We start from the raw sequence: 24225 nt of genomic DNA, 5'->3' as shown, positions 1-24225 counted from the left end.
CACCAAACAAGAGGATTCAGGTAAATGCAAATACAAAAAGTCGGTTGGCAATTTAGAGTGGCAATTTCACCTGACCTACATGTGTTTGAACAGTAGGTAGAAACCTGAGTACCTAGAGGGAACCCATGAAGACACAGAAAGAACATGCAAACTCCACACAGAGAGAACACTGCCGGTTGTGTTGGACTCTTTCTACTTGATGACCCACTGAGCCACTTCATCACTGAACAAGACAAACAAATAACAAAATGAATTGTGTGTGCACAGATGTGTGTGTCACTTTGTGTATTGCATACAGTGGGTTTGGACAAATTTAACAGGAACACTTTACAATATACAGTGTGATTCAATCAATAATTGAATATTTTAGGAAGCTTGTAATATTAAATTTTTTGAGACTGCATTACACATGTGTTGATTAAGCTCTATAGCAGTTTTTGATTCTTTGATTGTGGTGTTATTGGATTGCATTATATTGTAGGTGTTCCTTTTAGTTTTGCAACCACAAGACTGACAAAATAATCATTAACATTAAAAAGAGAAAATGTATGTGGGACCTCTATTGTTGAAAAAGACAGTGAGTGGGTTTTCTGTTTGCGGAAAAAAAAATTGTGAGTATGCAGCTCTACAGTCATTAAGTAAAAAAGTTAAAAGAGACAAGTTAAGGTGCTAAATATGAGATTGGGTGTATTTCTATTGCCTCTCAATGGCTCTCAACATGGCGACGACGAGCTGCAGCTCGCAGCTAACAGTGCTAACAAAGGCAAAAGTGCTGACAGAGGGTGGGTGCTATGACACAACACCTGTTGCAGGGAACACTGCGGGGATGAGTGACCTCCTATGTCACAGTGTTCACGGTTGCATCCCTGACCGGGTGGGGAGGGACCTGCCTGGGGAGAGTGGTAGGTGGTGTGAGGCCCCGATGCACGACCAACACATCAACCTCCTCAAGGTACAGGCAGTGTTCTAAGTCCTCCAACATTTCAGGCCCCTGATACAGGAGAGGCACATGTTGGTGAGGACCGACAACCACACCATGGTGGCCTACATCAACAGGTAGGGCCCACTGCCCTGTTGAGGATGGCGGAGAGCCTGTGTTTGTAGGCCTCAGAGAACCAGTGATTTCTGAAGGCTCTCCACATTTGGGGTCAGGAGAGCGGAGGTGGATCTGTTCGCCAACTGACTCAACACCCACTACCCGCTACAGTTATCCCGGCTTTATACCACTGCTTCGTCTCATCCCTCCCCTATTGAAGAGAGTGAGGCAGGTTTGTTTTGTGGGCATGTTAAGTCGAACGCACTGTCCCCAACAGGTGCACTAAACAGCTGTTGGTGTGCTGCAGGGACCGTGTGGCCGGTAAAACCCTATCCCAGAAATGCCTGGCGGGATGGCTTTGTGAGTGCATCTCCCAAGCCTATAGGCGGGAAGAGACCCTCCCACTGTGGTCCGTACACCCTCTACATGCAACGTGGCAGTGTCGTCGGCCTTGTTCAGTGGGGTGAGTGTCGAGGACATATGTACGGCGGTGGCGTGGTCGACGCCCTGTCCATTCATACGGTTCTATATTTTGGACATGTCAGGCTCCTTTTCAGGGTCTGTGCTCGCTGGAACGACACAGGACTGGTGAAAAAGGTAGGGTGTGTGTATCAGTTGTGTTGCACCTGAACCCCTTCTGAGCATGATACAACTACATGTTCCTGTGCTCCTTGATGACCCGGTGAATGTGGTGTGCAGGATGTTATTGTTTGTCTTTTTGACCCCTGCAGGGTTATATCCATGGCTTTACCCAGATCAGTTCTGTACAATCTGGGTTGGCTAGGGCACCCTACTTCTTTGCTATGGCGGCCTATAGTTATAAAGAAGTAGGTGAGCTGTGGCAACTGACCTCTAGCCTGTCAGGATCAGTGTGGTTGGGTCGATGTTATGTCACAGCAGGGCGTGCATTCATCGGGCTCCACCCACTGTATCCATAGAGTCCAGTAGAGAGCTGAGCCTGTGTGAGTTAGAACCAAGTTTACGATATTGGAGCCCTCTACCAAGGGGGCCCTGTCGCTCCTGCACCGCTCGCTGAAGAGAGTGTAGGATGACAGATGCTGCCGAATATACTGTGTGATCTGGACGTAATCAGGTAAGCATGTCCTGACTGGCAGGCTACGCTTATGCAAATTTTCAGTGGGCGAATGCATGCTCGTGATTGGAGGAGAGTATTATCCATAGAGTCCAGTAGAGGGCTCCACCTGTCCTTATAGAACAAAGGATACAATATGTAACCTTAGTTTCTAATCAGCCTGTCAAGATTTAAAACTATATAATATCACATAATTCAGTCAGGCAGCCTCAAATAGCTAATTAAGATGGCAATACAATCTTGCTGCATCAAAATAAGATAGAAAACAAACTGAGGCCTATGTAAATATTTTCTTAATAACAACAGCAAATAAGCATCAGCAAAGTGTTGAAGATGAGTGTGAGGGTCTTTGAATAGGCCATCAATGACATGTGAAGGATGTAGTTGTAGCAGACTATCTGTAAATTGACGCAGCAACTTAATTTCTGTTATGATCCCTCATATCCCATAGTAACTGACATGGTTTTACTCTTGGGTAGGATTTATTCTGCAGAAATATTGCAGCATATTATGCAATCCATTGCAACAAGATAAAATACAGTGCATTATAGCATGCCTTTAAACAAAACCTGTTATTCTCAGAAAGTGCAAAAAAGAAGAAAGAAAAAATCTAAAATATTAAAAACTGCTACATGTCACTGTCCTGTGAAAATATATTTTGACCAGTTCTTGGCCAAAAAAGCTTTTTCTAACTGCACAGCTGCAGCACTATGTGCAGTCTCTGTCACATGGTGTCACTGTTGACCATTAACGAATAACACATCTCTCTCCTGGTAGTCATGACACACCCATTTGTAAAGGGTGTGGGACACAGCTCTCTGGAAGATATGCTTTTTATTTTTGAATTGACGACACGATCCTAAGACATTTTTTTCTGATCTTAAAAATAAAAAAAAAAAACACACGATTTTAGAATCTGGAGTATTTTTTTCTACGGAGGAAAGGATGAATTTTTGGTCCAGTGTCTTTGTCTTGTCTGCAGTATGGTCCAGCGCTTTGTCTGTGACACGATACTCCATAGCCGAGGAGATGGAAAGGGGCTCTGTTGTGGCTAATCTCGCTGCGGATTTGGGACTTGAGCCTGGAGGTTTGGCAGAGCGAGAGGTAAAACTTGATATTTTTCATAACAAGAAATATCTAGATGTCAATAAAAAGACAGGGGAGTTGATTATCGTGGAAAAGATGGACAGGGAATATCTTTGTCCGACGAAAACAACCTCAACCTCCTGTTTTCTAAAGCTTGATGTTATCATAGAAAGCCCTTTACGCATCTTCAACATTGAACTTGGAATAACGGACATAAATGATAACGCTCCACATTTTCGACGAGACAGAGTCGAGCTCGACGTTTCAGAATCGGCCACACCTGGAGAGAGATTCTCTCTGCCTAATGGTGTGGATCCAGATGTTGGCATAAATACAATTAAAACATACAAGCTCAGTGTTAGTGAACATTTCACCATCGAAATTCAGACGGGCAGTGATGGAACTCAGTATGTTGATTTGGTGTTGAGTAAATCTTTAGACAGAGAGGAGAATGCTGTTCATAATTTAATCCTGACTGCTGTGGACGGAGGGGTCCCTGTGCGCTCTGGCACCGCCAATATTATTGTTAGAGTACAGGATACAAACGATAACCCTCCTCGGTTTGACAAGCAGACTTATGTAGTAAATATGACAGAAAATTCCCTGATTGGAACATTAGTGATGAAACTAAACGCTACAGATCTTGACGAGGGTCTGAATTCAGAGATAGAGTACTCGTTCACGCTTTACACGTCAGAAAAAACACAAGATGTATTTGCATTGAATCCAAACACAGGGGAGATAACTGTGAAGGGCACTATTGACTATGAAGATATGAAATTTTATGAGATGCACATTGAGGCAAAAGACAAAGGGACGCATCCCTTGCTGGGTCAGTGTAAAGTAGTCGTCCACGTGACGGACATGAATGACAATTATCCAGAAATCACCATACAGTCTGTTAAAAACACAGTGGATGAAAACATCCCAGTAGGAAGTGTCATTGCTCTGGTAGGCATAAGTGACAGAGACACTGGCGATAATGGAAACGTAACTTTATCCATAAATCAGCCCATGCCCTTTATTCTTAACAAGTCATCAGACACACCTATGCATTACAAGCTCATAGTGTCTGAACCTTTGGATCGTGAGTCGGTACCTGAATATGACATCACACTGATTGTGACAGACGCAGGAACGCCGTCTTTATCTGATAATGAGACAATAACTGTGCATCTATTGGATGTCAACGACAACGCGCCACAGTTCCCTCAGTCATTTAACACCATACGTGTAATGGAGAATAACGCACCTGGAGCCTTGATCAGTTCACTCACTGCGTTTGACCCTGACCTCCATGAAAACCAGTATCTAGTTTATTTCATCCTAGAGAAGGAGATAGCCAACACCTCCATGTCCATGCTGTTCTCCATCAATCCAGAGAACGGCAATCTTTACGCACTAAAAACTTTTGACTATGAGATCGAGAAGGAGTTTCTTTTCCACATCGAGGCCAGAGACTCTGGCTCTCCTCCACTCAGCAGTAACGTGACGGTCCACATCATCATTGTGGACCAGAACGACAACGCTCCGGTTATTGTCTCTCCGTGGCGCGCGCACGGCTCGGTGGTGGAGGAGAAGATCCCCAGATCCACCGATAAAGGCTCTCTGGTTTCCAAGGTGATAGCCTTGGACACCGACTCGGTGCACAACTCTCGGATTACCTACCAGTTTCTACAGGTGACTGACGCCACCTTGTTCAGTCTGGACCAGTACAACGGAGAGATCCGGACTATGAGGATGTTCAGTTACAGAGATCCGCGTCACCAGAGACTGGTTGTTGTTGCCAAGGACAATGGGGAGCCCGCTCTCTCTGCTACAGTCACCATCAAGCTGTCCACAATGGAGACCGCCGTTAAGGCCTACTCTGACATGACTGAGGTGCCTCTAGAATATGACATCTTCTCCGACCTCAACCTATATCTGGTCATCGGTCTGGGCTCGGTGTCATTTCTCCTGCTCATCACCATACTGGTCACCATCGTGCTCAAGTGTCAGAAACCCAAGCCCAGCAAAGCGGCTCCTCCCTGCAGGAACAGTGTGATCAGTGAGAGGAACTCCACCATCGCAGATTCCACTCTGGTCTCCAACGATGCCTACTGGTACAGTCTGTTTCTAGCTGAGACCAGGAAAGGAAAGATGGTGGTGAGACAGCCAGTGCCAAAGGGCTCCAGATACATCGTGTCCAGTTTACCAAGAGGCACAGGACTGACAGACACTAGTGGCTCAGCAGCTTCCACCCTGCAGGTAAGAATCCAATGTGCATTTGGTTTTGAATTTATCATTAATCAACATTTTATTTCACATCATAGATATTTTGACATTACAAATGTTCAGCTTAATGATTCTTTTAAGCAGTATCTGCACAAAATAGGAAATTTTAAATCCATATGTGAGATCTAAAATAAATTTTTATGCTTAATGTTAAACACAAATCGTTTCAAAATGCAAAAGGTGGCGCTGTTCTCTTAAGAAAAAAACAGGCAAAAACTGCCATGACTGTGATTCGTTGTCAGTAGGGCAGATAGAGGAAAGCGGACAGCTCCGTGGTGCTGAAACGAAACGGCAAAAACGCGATCGCCCTTTTTGTGCGGTGATATATCATTGGAATTCAATTTATATGAATATGCTTGAAATCACGTCCGTAAATGAAAATGAAGATTTGAATATCACTGGGACGTACATCATATTGGCTGAACTGCGGTGAACCATCACACAACAATGGGGTCCTTTGTAACAATGCAGTCCTGGAAAAGGTACGTGCTGCTCGCTATTCTTTTTTCCTTCGTTCACAACATATCGACTTCAATGACTCATTATTCAATACCGGAGGAGATGAAAGAAGGATCTGTTGTCGCTAATCTTGCTACCGATCTCAGTCTGGATGTTAAAACACTGAATCAGAGGAAGATGCGTCTGGACATCACTACAAATAAGAAATATCTGGATGTGAACAAAGAGACTGGTGAACTGTATATTGTTGAGAAGATTGACAGGGAAAATATTTGTCTTGCAAAGTCGTCTTGCTATCTCAAACTGGAAGCAATACTAGAAAACCCAGTACGCATATTTAATATAGAAGTAGAAATTTTGGATATGAACGACAACGCCCCTCAATTTCGGAGAGACGTTATACATTTAGATATTTCTGAAGCAACGCCAAAAGGAGAGAGATTCTCTCTCAGTAATGCAGTTGATCCTGATGTTGGAAGCAATTCCGTGAAAACGTACCATCTGAGTGAAAGTGAACATTTTAATATTGAAGTTCAGACTGGAAGAGATGGGTCGAGATTTGCCGAATTAATCTTAACAAAGGCTTTAGATCGAGAGCAGCAGGCTGTTCATAATTTAATACTCACAGCTGTAGATGGAGGCATACCTGCTCGATCTGGCACTGCAAGTGTTATTGTTCGGGTTTTGGACACAAATGATAACGCACCTGCTTTTGACAAAGTCAGTTATAACATAGAGATAATGGAAAATTCTCCCATTGGAAGCCTTGTTGTTCATCTTAATGCAACAGATTTAGACGAGGGATCAAATTCTGATATAACATATTCATATAGTTTATATACGTCAGAGAAAACACAGGAAACATTTAATCTGAATCCTTCCACTGGTGAAATTACTGTTAAAGGAATGTTAAACTATGAGGATTTCAGGATTTATGATATGGAAGTTATAGTAACTGATAAAGGAGCCAATAGTTTATCAAGTCAATGTACTGTTAAGATTCTGGTTGAAGACATGAACGACAACCACCCAGAAATATCTATTAGATCATTTCAGAGTCCAGTCAATGAAAACATAGAATTAGACACAGTGATAGCTGTAGTTAGTGTCAGTGATAAAGACTCAGGAGACAATGGAGTGGTTGATCTTCATATTCCAGATAATATGCCTTTCAAACTGAGGGAATCCTCTGATAACTATTATGAATTAGTAGTGTCAGAGCCATTAGACCGTGAGAAGGTTCCAGAATATGACATCACGTTCACTGTGACAGACAGAGGTTCTCCTCCTTTATCTGACAATGAAACTATGACGTTAGAGCTGCTGGATGTTAATGACAATGTTCCACAGTTCCCTCAGTCATTTTATACTATACGTGTAATGGAGAATAACGCACCTGGAGCCTTGCTCAGTTCACTCACTGCGTTTGACCCTGACCTCCATGAAAACCAGTATCTAGTTTATTTCATCCTAGAGAAGGAGATAGCCAACACCTCCATGTCCATGCTGTTCTCCATCAATCCAGAGAACGGCAATCTTTACGCACTAAAAACTTTTGACTATGAGATCGAGAAGGAGTTTCTTTTCCACATCGAGGCCAGAGACTCTGGCTCTCCTCCACTCAGCAGTAACGTGACGGTCCACATCATCATTGTGGACCAGAACGACAACGCTCCGGTTATTGTCTCTCCGTGGCGCGCGCACGGCTCGGTGGTGGAGGAGAAGATCCCCAGATCCACCGATAAAGGCTCTCTGGTTGCCAAGGTGATAGCCTTGGACACCGACTCGGTGCACAACTCTCGGATTACCTACCAGTTTCTACAGGTGACTGACGCCACCTTGTTCAGTCTGGACCAGTACAACGGAGAGATCCGGACTATGAGGATGTTCAGTTACAGAGATCCGCGTCACCAGAGACTGGTTGTTATTGCCAAGGACAACGGGGAGCCCGCTCTCTCTGCTACAGTCACCATCAAGCTGTCCACAATGGAGACCGCCGTTAAGGCCTACTCTGACATGACTGAGGTGCCTCTAGAATATGACATCTTCTCAGACCTCAACCTGTATCTGGTCATCGGTCTGGGCTCGGTGTCATTTCTCCTGCTCATCACCATACTGGTCACCATCGTGCTCAAGTGTCAGAAACCCAAGCCCAGCAAAGCGGCTCCTCCCTGCAGGAACAGTGTGATCAGTGAGAGGAACTCCACCATCGCAGATTCCACTCTGGTCTCCAACGATGCCTACTGGTACAGTCTGTTTCTAGCAGAGACCAGGAAAGGAAAGATGGTGGTGAGACAGCCTGTGCCAAAGGGCTCCAGATACATCGTGTCCAGTTTACCAAGAGGCACAGGACTGACAGACACTAGTGGCTCAGCAGCTTCCACTCTGCAGGTAAGAGTCAAATATCCACATTGGCTTTTATATTTATCATTTATCACTATAGAGTGACATTTCGTTTGACTTTGTCGAATTTTTGAGGTCATTAAGCTTCAATAATTAATATAAAATAAATAGTGTCGATAAAATCTGATTATTCTTGTCAGGGATAATCAATTTAAACTCACATTGACATCAATAAACGAATCCTTATAATACACCATGTTACAAGCAGTTAAAAGTATCCCATAAAACCTAAAAGGTGGCGCTGTTTTGTTATTAAAATGCCAGCTCATAAACGCCATGACAGTGAATCGTTGTCATCAGGGCAGATCGTGAAACAGCCGGACAGCTCCGTGGTGCTGAAACTCCGCTCCGAAAACGCACTCGTCCTTTTTATAACGCCGAAACAACATCGGGATTAAAATGATGTGAATCTGTTCGGGATCAAGGTTCTTACAGCAGAATTCAATATCACTGGAAACGTACGTTTTATCGGGTGAACTGCGGTGAACCATCACACAACAATGGGGTCCTTTGTAACAATGCAGTCTTGCAAAAGGTATGTGCTGCTCGCTATTATTTTTTCCTTCGTTCACAACATATCGACTTCAATGACTCATTATTCAATACCGGAGGAGATGAAAGAAGGATCTGTTGTTGCTAATCTTGCTACTGATCTCAGCCTGGATGTTAAAACACTGAATCAGAGGAAGATGCGTCTGGACATTATTGCAAATAAGAAATATCTGGATGTGAACAAAGACACTGGTGAACTGTATATTGTTGAGAAGATTGACAGGGAAAATATTTGTCCTGCAAAGTCGTCTTGCTATCTCAGACTGGAAGCTGCATTAGAAAATCCTCTACGAATTTTTAATATAGAACTAGAGATTTTAGATATGAACGACAACGCCCCTCAGTTTCGAAGAGACGCCATCCATTTAGATATATCTGAAGCAACGCCAAAAGGAGAGAGATTCTCTCTCAGTAACGCAGTTGATCCTGATGTTGGAAGCAATTCAGTGAAAACGTACCATCTGAGTGAAAGTGAACATTTTAATATCGAAGTTCAGACTGGAAGAGATGGGTCAAAGTTTGCCGAATTAATCTTAACAAAGGCCTTAGACAGAGAGCAGCAGGCTGTTCATAATTTAATACTCACAGCTGTAGACGGAGGCACACCTGCTCGTTCTGGCACTGCAAGTGTTATTGTTCATGTTTCCGACACAAATGATAACGCACCTGCTTTTGACAAAACAAACTACAGTATACAAATAATGGAAAATTCTCCTATTGGAAGTCTTGTTGTTCATCTTAATGCAACAGACTTAGACGATGGATCAAATTCTGATATAACATATTCATATAGTTTATATACATCAGAAAAGACACAAGAAACATTTAATCTGAATCCTTCCAGTGGTGAAATTACTGTTAAAGGAATGTTAAACTATGAGGATTTCAGGATTTATGATATGGAAGTTATAGCAACTGATAAAGGAGTCAATAGTTTATCAAGTCAATGTACTGTTAAAATTTTAGTTGAAGACATGAATGACAACCACCCAGAAATATCTATTAGATCATTTCAGAGTCCAGTCAATGAAAACATAGAATTAGACACAGTAATAGCTGTAGTTAGTGTCAGTGATAAAGACTCAGGAGACAATGGAGTGGTTGATCTTCATATTCCAGATAATATGCCTTTCAAACTGAGGGAATCCTCTGATAACTATTATGAATTAGTAGTGTCAGAGCCATTAGACCGTGAGAAGGTTCCAGAATATGACATCACGTTCACTGTGACAGACAGAGGTTCTCCTCCTTTATCTGACAATGAAACTATGACGTTAGAGCTGCTGGATGTTAATGACAATGTTCCACAGTTCCCTCAGTCATTTTATACTATACGTGTAATGGAGAATAACGCACCTGGAGCCTTGCTCAGTTCACTCACTGCGTTTGACCCTGACCTCCATGAAAACCAGTATCTAGTTTATTTCATCCTAGAGAAGGAGATAGTCAACACCTCCATGTCCATGCTGTTCTCCATCAATCCAGAGAACGGCAATCTTTACGCACTAAAAACTTTTGACTATGAGATCGAGAAGGAGTTTGTTTTCCACATCGAGGCCAGAGACTCTGGCTCTCCTCCACTCAGCAGTAACGTGACGGTCCACATCATCATTGTGGACCAGAACGACAACGCTCCGGTTATTGTCTCTCCGTGGCGCGCGCACGGCTCAGTGGTGGAGGAGAAGATCCCCAGATCCACCGATAAAGGCTCTCTGGTTGCCAAGGTGATAGCCTTGGACACCGACTCGGTGCACAACTCTCGGATTTCCTACCAGTTTCTACAGGTGACTGACGCCACCTTGTTCAGTCTGGACCAGTACAACGGAGAGATCCGGACTATGAGGATGTTCAGTTACAGAGATCCACGTCACCAGAGACTGGTTGTTGTTGCCAAGGACAACGGGGAGCCCGCTCTCTCTGCTACAGTCACCATCAAGCTGTCCACAATGGAGACCGCCGTTAAGGCCTACTCTGACATGACTGAGGTGCCTCTAGAATATGACATCTTCTCAGACCTCAACCTGTATCTGGTCATCGGTCTGGGCTCGGTGTCATTTCTCCTGCTCATCACCATACTGGTCACCATCGTGCTCAAGTGTCAGAAACCCAAGCCCAGCAAAGCGGCTCCTCCCTGCAGGAACAGTGTGATCAGTGAGAGGAACTCCACCATCGCAGATTCCACTCTGGTCTCCAACGATGCCTACTGGTACAGTCTGTTTCTAGCAGAGACCAGGAAAGGAAAGATGGTGGTGAGACAGCCAGTGCCAAAGGGCTCCAGATACATCGTGTCCAGTTTACCAAGAGGCACAGGACTAACAGACACTAGTGGCTCTGCAGCTTCCACCCTGCAGGTAAGAGTCCAATGTCAATATTGTTTTATATTTATTATTTATTATTTATCAATATTGAGTGACGTTTCGTTTGATATTGTAGTTTTTTGGGGTCATTACGCTTCATCAATTAATCTAATAAATAGTGTCTCAATCAGCAGTACTCAATTTAAATTCACATTAACACCAATAAACTAATAATTGAAGTACATCATCTTATAAGCAGATAAAAGTATCTCATAAAACCTAAAAGGTGGCGCTGTTTTGTTAGTAAAATGCCAGCTCTTGAACGCCATGACAGTGAATCGTCGTCATCAGGTCAGATCGTGAAACAACCGGACAGCACCGTGGTGCTGAAACTCAGCTCCGAAAACGCGCTCCTCCTTTTCATAATGCAGGAGACCTCGGGATTAAAATGATGTGAATATGTTCATGAACAAGGACGTTACAGCAAAATTCAATATTACTGGAAACGTCCGTTTTATCGGGTGAACTGCGCTGAACCATCACACAACAATGGGGTCCTCTGTGACAATGCAGTCTTGGAAAAGGTACGTGCTGCTCGCTATTCTTCTTTCTTTCATTCGTAACATATCGACTTCAGTGACTCATTATTCAATACCGGAGGAGATGAAAGAAGGATCTGTTGTCGCTAATCTTGCTACTGATCTCAGCCTGGATGTTAAAACACTGAATCAGAGGAAGATGCGTCTGGACATCATTACAAATAAGAAATATCTGGATGTGAACAAAGAGACTGGTGAACTGTATATTGTTGAGAAGATTGACAGGGAAAATATTTGTCCTGCAAAGTCGTCTTGCTATCTCAGACTGGAAGTTACATTAGAAAATCCTCTACGAATGTTTAATATAGAAGTAGAAATTCTGGATATGAACGACAACGCCCCTCAATTTCGAAGAGACGCCATACATGTAGATATATCTGAAGCAACGCCAAAAGGAGAGAGATTCTCTCTCAGCAACGCAGTTGATCCAGATGTTGGAAGCAATTCAGTGAAAACATACCATCTGAGTGAAAGTGAACATTTTAATATTGAACTGCAGACTGGAAGAGAAGGAACAAAGTTTGCCGAATTAATCTTAACAAAGGCCTTAGACAGAGAGCAGCAGGCTGTTCACAATTTAATACTAACAGCTGTAGATGGAGGCACACCTGCTCGATCTGGCACTGCAAGTGTTATTGTTCATGTTTCCGACACAAATGATAATGCACCTACTTTTGATAAAACAAACTACAGTATAAAAATAATGGAAAATTCTCCAATTGGAAGCCTTGTTGTTCATCTTAATGCAACAGACTTAGACGAGGGATCAAATTCTGATATAACATATTCATATAGTTTATATACGTCAGAAAAGACACAAGAAACATTTCATCTGAATCCTTCCACTGGTGAAATTACTGTTAAAGGAATGTTAAACTATGAGGATTTCAGGATTTATGATATGGAAGTTATAGTAACTGATAAAGGAGTCAATAGTTTATCAAGTCAATGTACTGTTAAAATTTTGGTTGAAGACATGAACGACAACCACCCAGAAATATCTATTAAATCATTTCAGAGTCCAGTAAATGAAAACATAGAATCAGACACAGTGATAGCTGTAATTAGTGTCAGTGATAAAGACTCAGGAGACAATGGAGTGGTTGATCTTCATATTCCAGATAATATGCCTTTCAAACTGAGGGAATCCTCTGATAACTATTATGAATTAGTAGTGTCAGAGCCATTAGACCGTGAGAAGGTTCCAGAATATGACGTCACGTTCACTGTGACAGACAGAGGTTCTCCTCCTTTATCTGACAATGAAACTATGACGTTAGAGCTGCTGGATGTTAATGACAATGTTCCACAGTTCCCTCAGTCATTTTATACTATACGTGTAATGGAGAATAACGCACCTGGAGCCTTGCTCAGTTCACTCACTGCGTTTGACCCTGACCTCCATGAAAACCAGTATCTAGTTTATTTCATCCTAGAGAAGGAGATAGCCAACACCTCCATGTCCATGCTGTTCTCCATCAATCCAGAGAACGGCAATCTTTACGCACTAAAAACTTTTGACTACGAGATCGAGAAGGAGTTTCTTTTCCACATCGAGGCCAGAGACTCTGGCTCTCCTCCACTCAGCAGTAACGTGACGGTCCACATCATCATTGTGGACCAGAACGACAACGCTCCGGTTATTGTCTCTCCGTGGCGCGCGCACGGCTCGGTGGTGGAGGAGAAGATCCCCAGATCCACCGATAAAGGCTCTCTGGTTGCCAAGGTGATAGCCTTGGACACCGACTCGGTGCACAACTCTCGGATTACCTACCAGTTTCTACAGGTGACTGACGCCACCTTGTTCAGTCTGGACCAGTACAACGGAGAGATCCGGACTATGAGGATGTTCAGTTACAGAGATCCACGTCACCAGAGACTGGTTGTTATTGCCAAGGACAATGGGGAGCCCGCTCTCTCTGCTACAGTCACCATCAAGCTGTCCACAGTGGAGACCGCCGTTAAGGCCTACTCTGACATGACTGAGGTGCCTCTAGAATATGACATCTTCTCCGACCTCAACCTATATCTGGTCATCGGTCTGGGCTCGGTGTCATTTCTCCTGCTCATCACCATACTGGTCACCATCGTGCTCAAGTGTCAGAAACCCAAGCCCAGCAAAGCGGCTCCTCCCTGCAGGAACAGTGTGATCAGTGAGAGGAACTCCACCATCGCAGATTCCACTCTGGTCTCCAACGATGCCTACTGGTACAGTCTGTTTCTAGCAGAGACCAGGAAAGGAAAGATGGTGGTTAGACAGCCTGTGCCAAAGGGCTCCAGATACATCGTGTCCAGTTTACCAAGAGGCACAGGACTGACAGACACTAGTGGCTCAGCAGCTTCCACCCTGCAGGTAAGAATCAAATATCTACATTTGCCTTTATATTTATCATTTATAAATATGTATGGACTTTTCGTTTCACACTGTCAAATATTTGAGGTCATTATGCTTTAATAATTAATCTTATAAATAATGTAAATAACTCTGATTATTCTTGTCAACAATACTCAATTTAAACTCACATTGACACTAATAAACTAATCCTTGAAGTACACAATCTTATAAATAGATATAAGTGTCTCATAAAACCTAAAAGGTGTCGCTGTTTTGTTATTAAAATGCCAGCACATGAACGTCATGACAGTGAATCGTTGTCATCAGGGCAGATCGTGAAACAGCCGGACAGCTCCGTGGTGCTGAAACTCCGCTCCGAAAACTCGCTCTACTTTTTATAACGCCGAAACAACATCGGGATTAAAATGATGTGATTATGTTCGTGATCAAGGCTGTTACAGCATAATTCGATATTACTGGAAACGTACATTATATCGGCTGGACTGCGGTGAACCATCACACAACAATGGGGTCCTTTGTAACAATGCAGTCTTGCAAAAGGTACGTGCTGCTCGCTATTCTTCTCTTTTCTTTCGTTCACAACATATCGACTTCAGTGACTCATTATTCAATACCGGAGGAGATGAAAGAAGGATCTGTTGTCGCTAATCTTGCTACCGATCTCAGCCTGGATGTCAAAACACTGAATCAGAGGAAGATGCGTCTGGACATCATTGAAAATAAGAAATATCTGGATGTGAACAAAGACACTGGTGAACTGTATATTGTTGACAAGATTGACAGGGAAAATATTTGCAATACTAAGTCCTCAGCGTCTTGCTATCTCAGACTGGAAGCTACATTAGAAAATCCAGTACGAATGTTTAATATAGAAGTGGAAATTTTGGATATGAACGACAACGCCCCTCAGTTTCGAAGAGACGTCATACATTTAGATATATCTGAAGCAACGCCAAAAGGAGAGAGATTCTCTCTCAGTAATGCAGCTGATCCGGATGTTGGAAGCAATTCATTGAAAACGTACCATCTGAGTGAAAGTGAACATTTTAATATTGAACTTCAGACTGGAAGAGAAGGAACAAAGTTTGCCGAATTAATCTTAACAAAGGCCTTAGACAGAGAGCAGCAGACTCTTCATAATTTAATACTCACAGCTGTAGATGGAGGAACACCTGCTCGATCTGGCATTGCAAGTGTTATTGTTCGCGTTTTGGACACAAATGATAATGCTCCTACTTTTGACAAATTGAGTTATAACATAAAAATAATGGAAAATTCTCCCATTGGAAGCCTTGTTGTTCATCTTAATGCAACAGACTTAGACGAGGGATCAAATTCTGATATAGCATATTCATATAGTTTATATACGTCAGAGAAAACACAGGAAACATTTAATCTGAATCCTTCCAGTGGTGAAATTACTGTTAAAGGAATGTTAAACTATGAGGATTTCAGGATTTATGATATGGAAGTTATAGCAACTGATAAAGGAGCCAATAGTTTATCAAGTCAATGTACTGTAAAGATTCTGGTTGAAGACATGAACGACAACCACCCAGAAATATCAATTAGATCATTTCAGAGTCCAGTCAATGAAAACATAGAATTAGACACAGTGATAGCTGTAGTTAGTGTCAGTGATAAAGACTCAGGAGACAATGGAGTGGTTGATCTTCATATTCCAGATAATATGCCTTTCAAACTGAGGGAATCCTCTGATAACTATTATGAATTAGTAGTGTCAGAGCCATTAGACCGTGAGAAGGTTCCAGAATATGACGTCACGTTCACTGTGACAGACAGAGGTTCTCCTCCTTTATCTGACAATGAAACTATGACGTTAGAGCTGCTGGATGTTAATGACAATGTTCCACAGTTCCCTCAGTCATTTTATACTATACGTGTAATGGAGAATAACGCACCCGGAGCCTTGCTCAGTTCACTCACTGCGTTTGACCCTGACCTCCATGAAAACCAGTATCTAGTTTATTTCATCCTGGAGAAGGAGATAGCCAACACCTCCATGTCCATGCTGTTCTCCATTAATCCAGAGAACGGCAATCTTTACGCACTGAAAACTTTTGACTATGAGATCGAGAAGGAGTTTCTTTTCCACATCGAGGCCAGAGACTCTGGCTCTCCTCCACTCAGCAGTAACGTGACGGTCCACATCATCATTGTGGACCAGAACGACAACGCTCCGGTTATTGTCTCTCCGTGGCGCGCGCACGGCTCAGTGGTGGAGGAGAAGATCCCCAGATCCACCGATAAAGGCTCTCTGGTTGCCAAGGTGATAGCCTTGGACACCGACTCGGTGCACAACTCTCGGATTACTTACCAGTTTCTACAGGTGACTGACGCCACCTTGTTCAGTCTGGACCAGTACAACGGAGAGATCCGGACTATGAGGATGTTCAGTTACAGAGATCCACGTCACCAGAGACTGGTTGTTATTGCCAAGGACAACGGGGAGCCCGCTCTCTCTGCTACAGTCACCATCAAGCTGTCCACAGTGGAGACCGCCGTTAAGGCCTACTCTGACATGACTGAGGTGCCTCTAGAATATGACATCTTCTCCGACCTCAACCTATATCTGGTCATCGGTCTGGGCTCGGTGTCATTTCTCCTGCTCATCACCATACTGGTCACCATCGTGCTCAAGTGTCAGAAACCCAAGCCCAGCAAAGCGGCTCCTCCCTGCAGGAACAGTGTGATCAGTGAGAGGAACTCCACCATCGCAGATTCCACTCTGGTCTCCAACGATGCCTACTGGTACAGTCTGTTTCTAGCAGAGACCAGGAAAGGAAAGATGGTGGTGAGACAGCCTGTGCCAAAGGGCTCCAGATACATCGTGTCCAGTTTACCAAGAGGCACAGGACTGACAGACACTAGTGGCTCAGCAGCTTCCACCCTGCAGGTAAGAATCAAATATCCACATTTGCCTTTATATTTATCATTTATAAATATGTATGGACTTTTCGTTTCACACTGTCAAATATTTGAGGTCATTATGCTTTAATAATTAATCTTATAAATAATGTAAATAACTCTGATTATTCTTGTCAACAATACTCAATTTAAACTCACATTGACACTAATAAACTAATCCTTGAAGTACACAATCTTATAAATAGATATAAGTGTCTCATAAAACCTAAAAGGTGTCGCTGTTTTGTTATTAAAATGCCAGCACATGAACGTCATGACAGTGAATCGTTGTCATCAGGGCAGATCGTGAAACAGCCGGACAGCTCCGTGGTGCTGAAACTCCGCTCCGAAAACGCGCTCGTCCTTTTTATAACGCCGAAACAACATCGGGATTAAAATTATGTGATTATGTTCGTGATCAAGGCTGTTACAGTAGAATTCAATATTACTGGAAACGTACGTTTTATCGGGTGAACTGCGATGAACCAACACACAACAATGGGGTCCTTTGTAACAATGCAGTCTTGTAAAAGGTACGTGCTGCTCGCTATTCTTGTTCTTTTTTCTTTTGTTCACAACATATCGACATCAGTGACTCATTATTCAATACCGGAGGAGATGAAAGAAGGATCTGTTGTTGCTAATCTTGCTACCGATCTCAGCCTGGATGTTAAAACACTGAATCAGAGGAAGATGCGTCTGGACATCATTGCAAATAAGAAATATCTGGATGTGAACAAAGAGACTGGTGAACTGTATATTGTTGAGAAGATTGACAGGGAAAATATTTGCCCTTCAAAGTCATCAGCGTCGTGCTATCTGAAACTGGAGGTAACACTAGAAAACCCGTTAAGAATTTTTAATATAGAAGTCGAAATTTTAGATATGAACGACAACGCCCCTCAGTTTCGACGAGACGCCATACATTTAGATATTTCTGAAGCAACGCCTAAAGGAGAGAGATTCTCTCTCAGTAATGCAGTTGATCCTGATGTTGGAACAAATTCAGTGAAAACGTACCATTTGAGTGAAAGTGAACATTTTAATATTGAAGTTCAGACTGGAAGAGATGGGTCAAAGTTTGCTGAATTAATCTTAACAAAGGCCTTAGACAGAGAGCAGCAGGCTGTTCATAACTTAATACTCACAGCTGTAGATGGAGGCACACCTGCTCGATCTGGCACTGCAAGTGTTATTGTTCATGTTTCCGACACAAATGATAATGCTCCTACTTTTGATAAAACAAACTACAGTATAAAAATAATGGAAAATTCTCCCATTGGAAGTCTTGTTGTTCATCTTAATGCAACAGATTTAGATGAGGGATCAAATTCTGATATAACATATTCATATAGTTTATATACGTCAGAGAAAACACAAGAAACATTTAATCTGAATCCTTCCACTGGTGAAATTACCGTTAAAGGAATGTTAAACTATGAGGATTTCAGGATTTATGATATGGAAGTTATAGCAACTGATAAAGGAGCCAATAGTTTATCAAGTCAATGTACTGTTAAGATTGTGGTTGAAGACATGAACGATAACCATCCAGAAATATCTATAAGATCATTTCAGAGTCCAGTCAATGAAAACATAGAATTAGACACAGTGATAGCTGTAGTTAGTGTCAGTGATAAAGACTCAGGAGACAATGGAGTGGTTGATCTTCATATTCCAGATAATATGCCTTTCAAACTGAGGGAATCCTCTGATAACTATTATGAATTAGTAGTGTCAGAGCCATTAGACCGTGAGAAGGTTCCAGAATATGACGTCACGTTCACTGTGACAGACAGAGGTTCTCCTCCTTTATCTGACAATGAAACTATGACGTTAGAGCTGCTGGATGTTAATGACAATGTTCCACAGTTCCCTCAGTCATTTTATACTATACGTGTAATGGAGAATAACGCACCTGGAGCCTTGCTCAGTTCACTCACTGCGTTTGACCCTGACCTCCATGAAAACCAGTATCTGGTTTATTTCATCCTAGAGAAGGAGATAGCCAACACCTCCATGTCCATGCTGTTCTCCATCAATCCAGAGAACGGCAATCTTTACGCACTGAAAACTTTTGACTATGAGATCGAGAAGGAGTTTCTTTTCCACATCGAGGCCAGAGACTCTGGCTCTCCTCCACTCAGCAGTAACGTGACGGTCCACATCATCATTGTGGACCAGAACGACAACGCTCCGGTTATTGTCTCTCCGTGGCGCGCGCACGGCTCGGTGGTGGAGGAGAAGATCCCCAGATCCACCGATAAAGGCTCTCTGGTTGCCAAGGTGATAGCCTTGGACACCGACTCGGTGCACAACTCTCGGATTACCTACCAGTTTCTACAGGTGACTGACGCCACCTTGTTCAGTCTGGACCAGTACAACGGAGAGATCCGGACTATGAGGATGTTCAGTTACAGAGATCCGCGTCACCAGAGACTTGTTGTTATTGCCAAGGACAATGGGGAGCCCGCTCTCTCTGCTACAGTCACCATCAAGCTGTCCACAATGGAGACCGCCGTTAAGGCCTACTCTGACATGACTGAGGTGCCTCTAGAATATGACATCTTCTCAGACCTCAACCTGTATTTGGTCATCGGTCTGGGCTCGGTGTCATTTCTCCTGCTCATCACCATACTGGTCACCATCGTGCTCAAGTGTCAGAAACCCAAGCCCAGCAAAGCGGCTCCTCCCTGCAGGAACAGTGTGATCAGTGAGAGGAACTCCACCATCGCAGATTCCACTCTGGTCTCCAACGATGCCTACTGGTACAGTCTGTTTCTAGCAGAGACCAGGAAAGGAAAGATGGTGGTGAGACAGCCTGTGCCAAAGGGCTCCAGATACATCGTGTCCAGTTTACCAAGAGGCACAGGACTGACAGACACTAGTGGCTCAGCAGCTTCAACTCTGCAGGTAGGAAACATATCTATTTAACACGAGTTACAACCACATGTACTTCACGGATATCCATCAAGTCCACTCGCAAGTGACTAGTGCAGTCATGTCTTTCTGGTCATACCAGCGCTATAGAATCTTACTCTCCTCTTTACTTACTTTAAGTTACTATGCTTAAATTGAACCATAACACAAGTTAACATGTAATTGTGCACATTAAAGGGGAACTAAGGACATTTTTAAAATTCATACATGTTATTCCTATTATCTAAGAGAGTCCAAAAAAAAAACTCTGCAGCTTCCACTCTGCAGGTAAGAATCCAATTTGCACATTTGTTTTTATATTTATCATTTATCAATATTGAGTGGCATTTCGTTTTACACTATCGAATTTTTGAGGTCGTTATGCTTCAATAATTAATCTAATGAATAGTGTAAATAAATCTGATTAATCTTGTCAGGGATACTGAATTTAAACTCACTTTAACGCCAATAAACTTTTCCTTAAAGTATATAATCTTATAAGCAGTTAAAAGAGTCTCATAAAACCTAAAAGGTGGCGCTGTTTTGTTAGTAAAATGCCAGCACATGAACGCCATGACAGTGAATCGTTGTCATCAGGGCAGATCGTGAAACAACCGGACAGCTCCGTGGTGCTGAAACTCCGCTCCGAAAACGCGCTCCTCCTTTTTATAATGCAGAAATAACCTCGGGATTAAAATTGTGTGGATATGTTCAGGATCAAGGCTGTAATAGCAGAATTCAATATTACTGGAAACGTACATTATATCGCTTGAACTGCGTTGAACAATCACACAACAATGGGGTCCTTTGTAACAATGCAGTCTTGGAAAAGGTATGTGCTGCTCGCTGTTCTTGTTCTTTTTTCCTTCGTTCACAACATATCGACATCAGTGACTCATTATTCAATACCGGAGGAGATGAAAGAAGGATCTGTTGTCGCTAATCTTGCTACCGATCTCAGCCTGGATGTTACAACACTGAATCAGAGGAAGATGCGTCTGGACATCATTGCAAACAAGAAATATCTGGATGTGAACAAAGAGACTGGCGAACTGATTATTGTTGAGAAGATTGACAGGGAAAATATTTGTCCTGCAAAGTCGTCTTGCTATCTCAGACTGGAAGCTACATTAGAAAATCCTCTACGAATGTTTAATATAGAAGTGGACATTTTGGATATGAACGACAACGCCCCTCAGTTTCGAAGAGACGCCATACATTTAGATATATCTGAAGCAACGCCAAAAGGAGAGAGATTCTCTCTCAGTAATGCAGTTGATCCGGATGTTGGAAGCAATTCATTGAAAACATACCATTTGAGTGAAAGTGAGCATTTTAATATTGAAGTTCAGACTGGAAGAGAAGGAACGAAGTTTGCCGATTTGATATTGAAAACGTCTTTAGATCGAGAGCAGCAGGCTGTTCATAATTTAATACTCACAGCTGTAGATGGAGGCACACCTGCTCGATCTGGCACTGCAAGTGTTATTGTTCATGTTTTGGACACAAATGATAATGCTCCTACTTTTGACAAATCGAGTTATAACATAAAAATAATGGAAAATTCTCCTATTGGAAGTCTTGTTGTTCATCTTAATGCAACAGACTTAGATGAGGGATCGAATTCTGATATAACATATTCATATAGTTTATATACATCAGAAAAGACACAAGAAACATTTAATCTGAATCCTTCCAGTGGTGAAATTACTGTTAAAGGAATGTTAAACTATGAGGATTTCAAGATTTATGATATGGAAGTTATAGTAACTGATAAAGGAGTCAATAGTTTATCAAGTCAATGTACTGTTAAAATTTTAGTTGAAGACATGAATGACAACCACCCAGAAATATCTATTAAATCATTTCAGAGTCCAGTCAATGAAAACATAGAATTAGACACAGTGATAGCTGTAGTTAGTGTCAGTGATAAAGACTCAGGAGACAATGGAGTGGTTGATCTTCATATTCCAGATAATATGCCTTTCAAACTGAGGGAATCCTCTGATAACTATTATGAATTAGTAGTGTCAGAGCCATTAGACCGTGAGAAGGTTCCAGAATATGACATCACGTTCACTGTGACAGACAGAGGTTCTCCTCCTTTATCTGACAATGAAACTATGACGTTAGAGCTGCTGGATGTTAATGACAATGTTCCACAGTTCCCTCAGTCATTTTATACTATACGTGTAATGGAGAATAACGCACCTGGAGCCTTGCTCAGTTCACCCACTGCGTTTGACCCTGACCTCCATGAAAACCAGTATCTAGTTTATTTCATCCTAGAGAAGGAGATAGCCAACACCTCCATGTCCATGCTGTTCTCCATCAATCCAGAGAACGGCAATCTTTACGCTCTAAAAACTTTTGACTATGAGATCGAGAAGGAGTTTCTTTTCCACATCGAGGCCAGAGACTCTGGCTCTCCTCCACTCAGCAGTAACGTGACGGTCCACATCATCATTGTGGACCAGAACGACAACGTTCCGGTTATTGTCTCTCCGTGGCGCGCACACGGCTCGGTGGTGGAGGAGAAGATCCCCAGATCCACCGATAAAGGCTCTCTGGTTGCCAAGGTGATAGCCTTGGACACCGACTCGGTGCACAACTCTCGGATTACCTACCAGTTTCTACAGGTGACTGACGCCACCTTGTTCAGTCTGGACCAGTACAACGGAGAGATCCGGACTATGAGGATGTTCAGTTACAGAGATCCACGTCACCAGAGATTGGTTGTTATTGCCAAGGACAACGGGGAGCCCGCTCTCTCTGCTACAGTCACCATCAAGCTGTCCACAATGGAGACCGCCGTTAAGGCCTACTCTGACATGACTGAGGTGCCTCTAGAATATGACATCTTCTCAGACCTCAACCTGTATCTGGTCATCGGTCTGGGCTCGGTGTCATTTCTCCTGCTCATCACCATACTGGTCACCATCGTGCTCAAGTGTCAGAAACCCAAGCCCAGCAAAGCGGCTCCTCCCTGCAGGAACAGTGTGATCAGTGAGAGGAACTCCACCATCGCAGATTCCACTCTGGTCTCCAACGATGCCTACTGGTACAGTCTGTTTCTAGCAGAGACCAGGAAAGGAAAGATGGTGGTGAGACAGCCTGTGCCAAAGGGCTCCAGATACATCGTGTCCAGTTTACCAAGAGGCACAGGACTGACAGACACTAGTGGCTCAGCAGCTTCCACCCTGCAGGTAGGAGTCCAGTGTCTATATTGTTTCATATTTATTATTTATCAATATTGAGTGACTGTTACAACCCGGAGTTGGTGTAGGGGTAAAGGGAGCGACATTGAGCCGATGTTATCAGGCAATCACTTGTTTATTGATGGGTGATTGATTAAAGCAAAATAAAACATACAATGGATTGAATTATAACAACTGAAAACGAGGGTTTAGTGTGGCCGAAACGGAGAAAAACAAAAGGCACACACCCTAACCCTGAACGATCCTAACCAGCAGACAAATTACACAACTGCTCTATTCAACACAAAATATAACTAAACGAGTACCTCAGACTAGTTAACAGCTACAACAATCTAAAGTCCACTGACTCCAGTGGGACCTGTACACTTTCTAGTTAACAATTACAACACACACAATCGAGAGGCACGGGGAACAGATCAAGGATAATCAGTGCCCCCCTTGGTCTAGTCACAGCTGGCCTTTAATTCTTTCCACGCGGCCCGGCCGGCTGGTGATTGGCTAATCACATGTGACGTGTCAGAGGCAGGACCACAAACGGCGGGAAACGAAGGGCATCCACCTGAGGGCGTTCCGGAGGCGTGGCCCCGAAGGGAATCCCCAAGACGTGACGTCGTCTTGGAGCGACGGGACAGCAGAGCGCACCAAAAGAAAAGAGCACAGGGAGAGCGCAGCACAGCAACATACAACAATACAAACAATAACGAACGGTCACTTCTGAGACCGTAACAGTGACGTTTCGTTTGATATTGTAGTTTTTTGGGGTCATCACGCTTCATCAATTAATCTAATAAATAGTGTCTCAATCAGCAGTACTCAATTTATATTCACATTGATATCAATGAACTAATAATTGAAGTACATCATCTTATAAGCAGATAAAAGTATCTCATAAAGGCTAAAAGGTGGCGCTGTTTTGTTAGAAAATGCCAGCCCATAAACGTCATGACAGTGAATCGTTGTCATCAGGGCAGATCGTGAAACAACCGGACAGCTCCGTGGTACTGA

The 24225-nt window shown here is 43.0% G+C and overlaps 7 protein-coding genes across 9 annotated transcripts in view; 6 read left to right on the top strand and 1 right to left on the bottom strand.

The window, feature by feature from the left end:
* LOC141775515 (fibroblast growth factor 18-like) overlaps positions 1 to 24225 on the bottom strand; it is a 305178-nt gene that overhangs the window by 60298 nt on the left and 220655 nt on the right. The gene's annotated exons all lie outside the window — the stretch shown is intronic.
* The window catches only part of LOC141775501 (protocadherin alpha-C2-like), a 39817-nt gene continuing 18507 nt past the window's right edge, over positions 2916 to 24225 (top strand). The window contains exon 1 of one of the 2 annotated variants that reach the window (XR_012595612.1): positions 2916 to 5971. Coding sequence is in view for 1 of the 2 variants with exons in the window: in XM_074648935.1 (XP_074505036.1) it covers positions 8852 to 11254 (2403 nt within the window). In the remaining variant the exon portion in view is untranslated. Of the gene's footprint in view, positions 5972 to 8663; positions 11255 to 24225 lie in introns of those variants that run through there. The other variant, XM_074648935.1, reaches the window with a different exon arrangement.
* LOC141775503 (protocadherin alpha-C2-like) lies at positions 5937 to 8411 on the top strand. Its single transcript, XM_074648938.1, has one exon. The coding sequence runs from the start codon at positions 5937 to 5939 to the stop codon at positions 8394 to 8396; it is 2460 nt and encodes an 819-aa protein (XP_074505039.1). The 3' UTR covers positions 8397 to 8411.
* LOC141775880 (protocadherin alpha-C2-like) lies at positions 11625 to 14535 on the top strand. The gene is made up of 2 exons (XM_074649623.1): positions 11625 to 14152; positions 14467 to 14535. Exons 1-2 carry the CDS (start codon positions 11750 to 11752, stop codon positions 14533 to 14535), a joined length of 2472 nt encoding a protein of 823 aa, XP_074505724.1. The 5' UTR covers positions 11625 to 11749.
* On the top strand, positions 14742 to 17189 carry LOC141775505 (protocadherin alpha-C2-like). Its single transcript, XM_074648940.1, has one exon. It carries the CDS (start codon positions 14778 to 14780, stop codon positions 17172 to 17174), a length of 2397 nt encoding a protein of 798 aa, XP_074505041.1. The 5' UTR covers positions 14742 to 14777; the 3' UTR covers positions 17175 to 17189.
* Positions 17362 to 20395, top strand: LOC141775502 (protocadherin alpha-C2-like). Its single transcript, XM_074648936.1, has 2 exons — positions 17362 to 19996; positions 20291 to 20395. Exons 1-2 carry the CDS (start codon positions 17564 to 17566, stop codon positions 20393 to 20395), a joined length of 2538 nt encoding a protein of 845 aa, XP_074505037.1. The 5' UTR covers positions 17362 to 17563.
* LOC141775879 (protocadherin beta-15-like) lies at positions 20800 to 23938 on the top strand. Its single transcript, XM_074649622.1, has 2 exons — positions 20800 to 23208; positions 23741 to 23938. The coding sequence occupies exons 1-2, from the start codon at positions 20800 to 20802 to the stop codon at positions 23936 to 23938; spliced, it is 2607 nt and encodes an 868-aa protein (XP_074505723.1).

Source organism: Sebastes fasciatus, chromosome 10 (genome assembly GCF_043250625.1).
Source record: "Sebastes fasciatus isolate fSebFas1 chromosome 10, fSebFas1.pri, whole genome shotgun sequence".
Classification (NCBI taxonomy): Eukaryota; Metazoa; Chordata; class Actinopteri; order Perciformes; family Sebastidae; genus Sebastes; species Sebastes fasciatus.
This window is presented reverse-complemented; position numbering and strand designations above follow the sequence as displayed.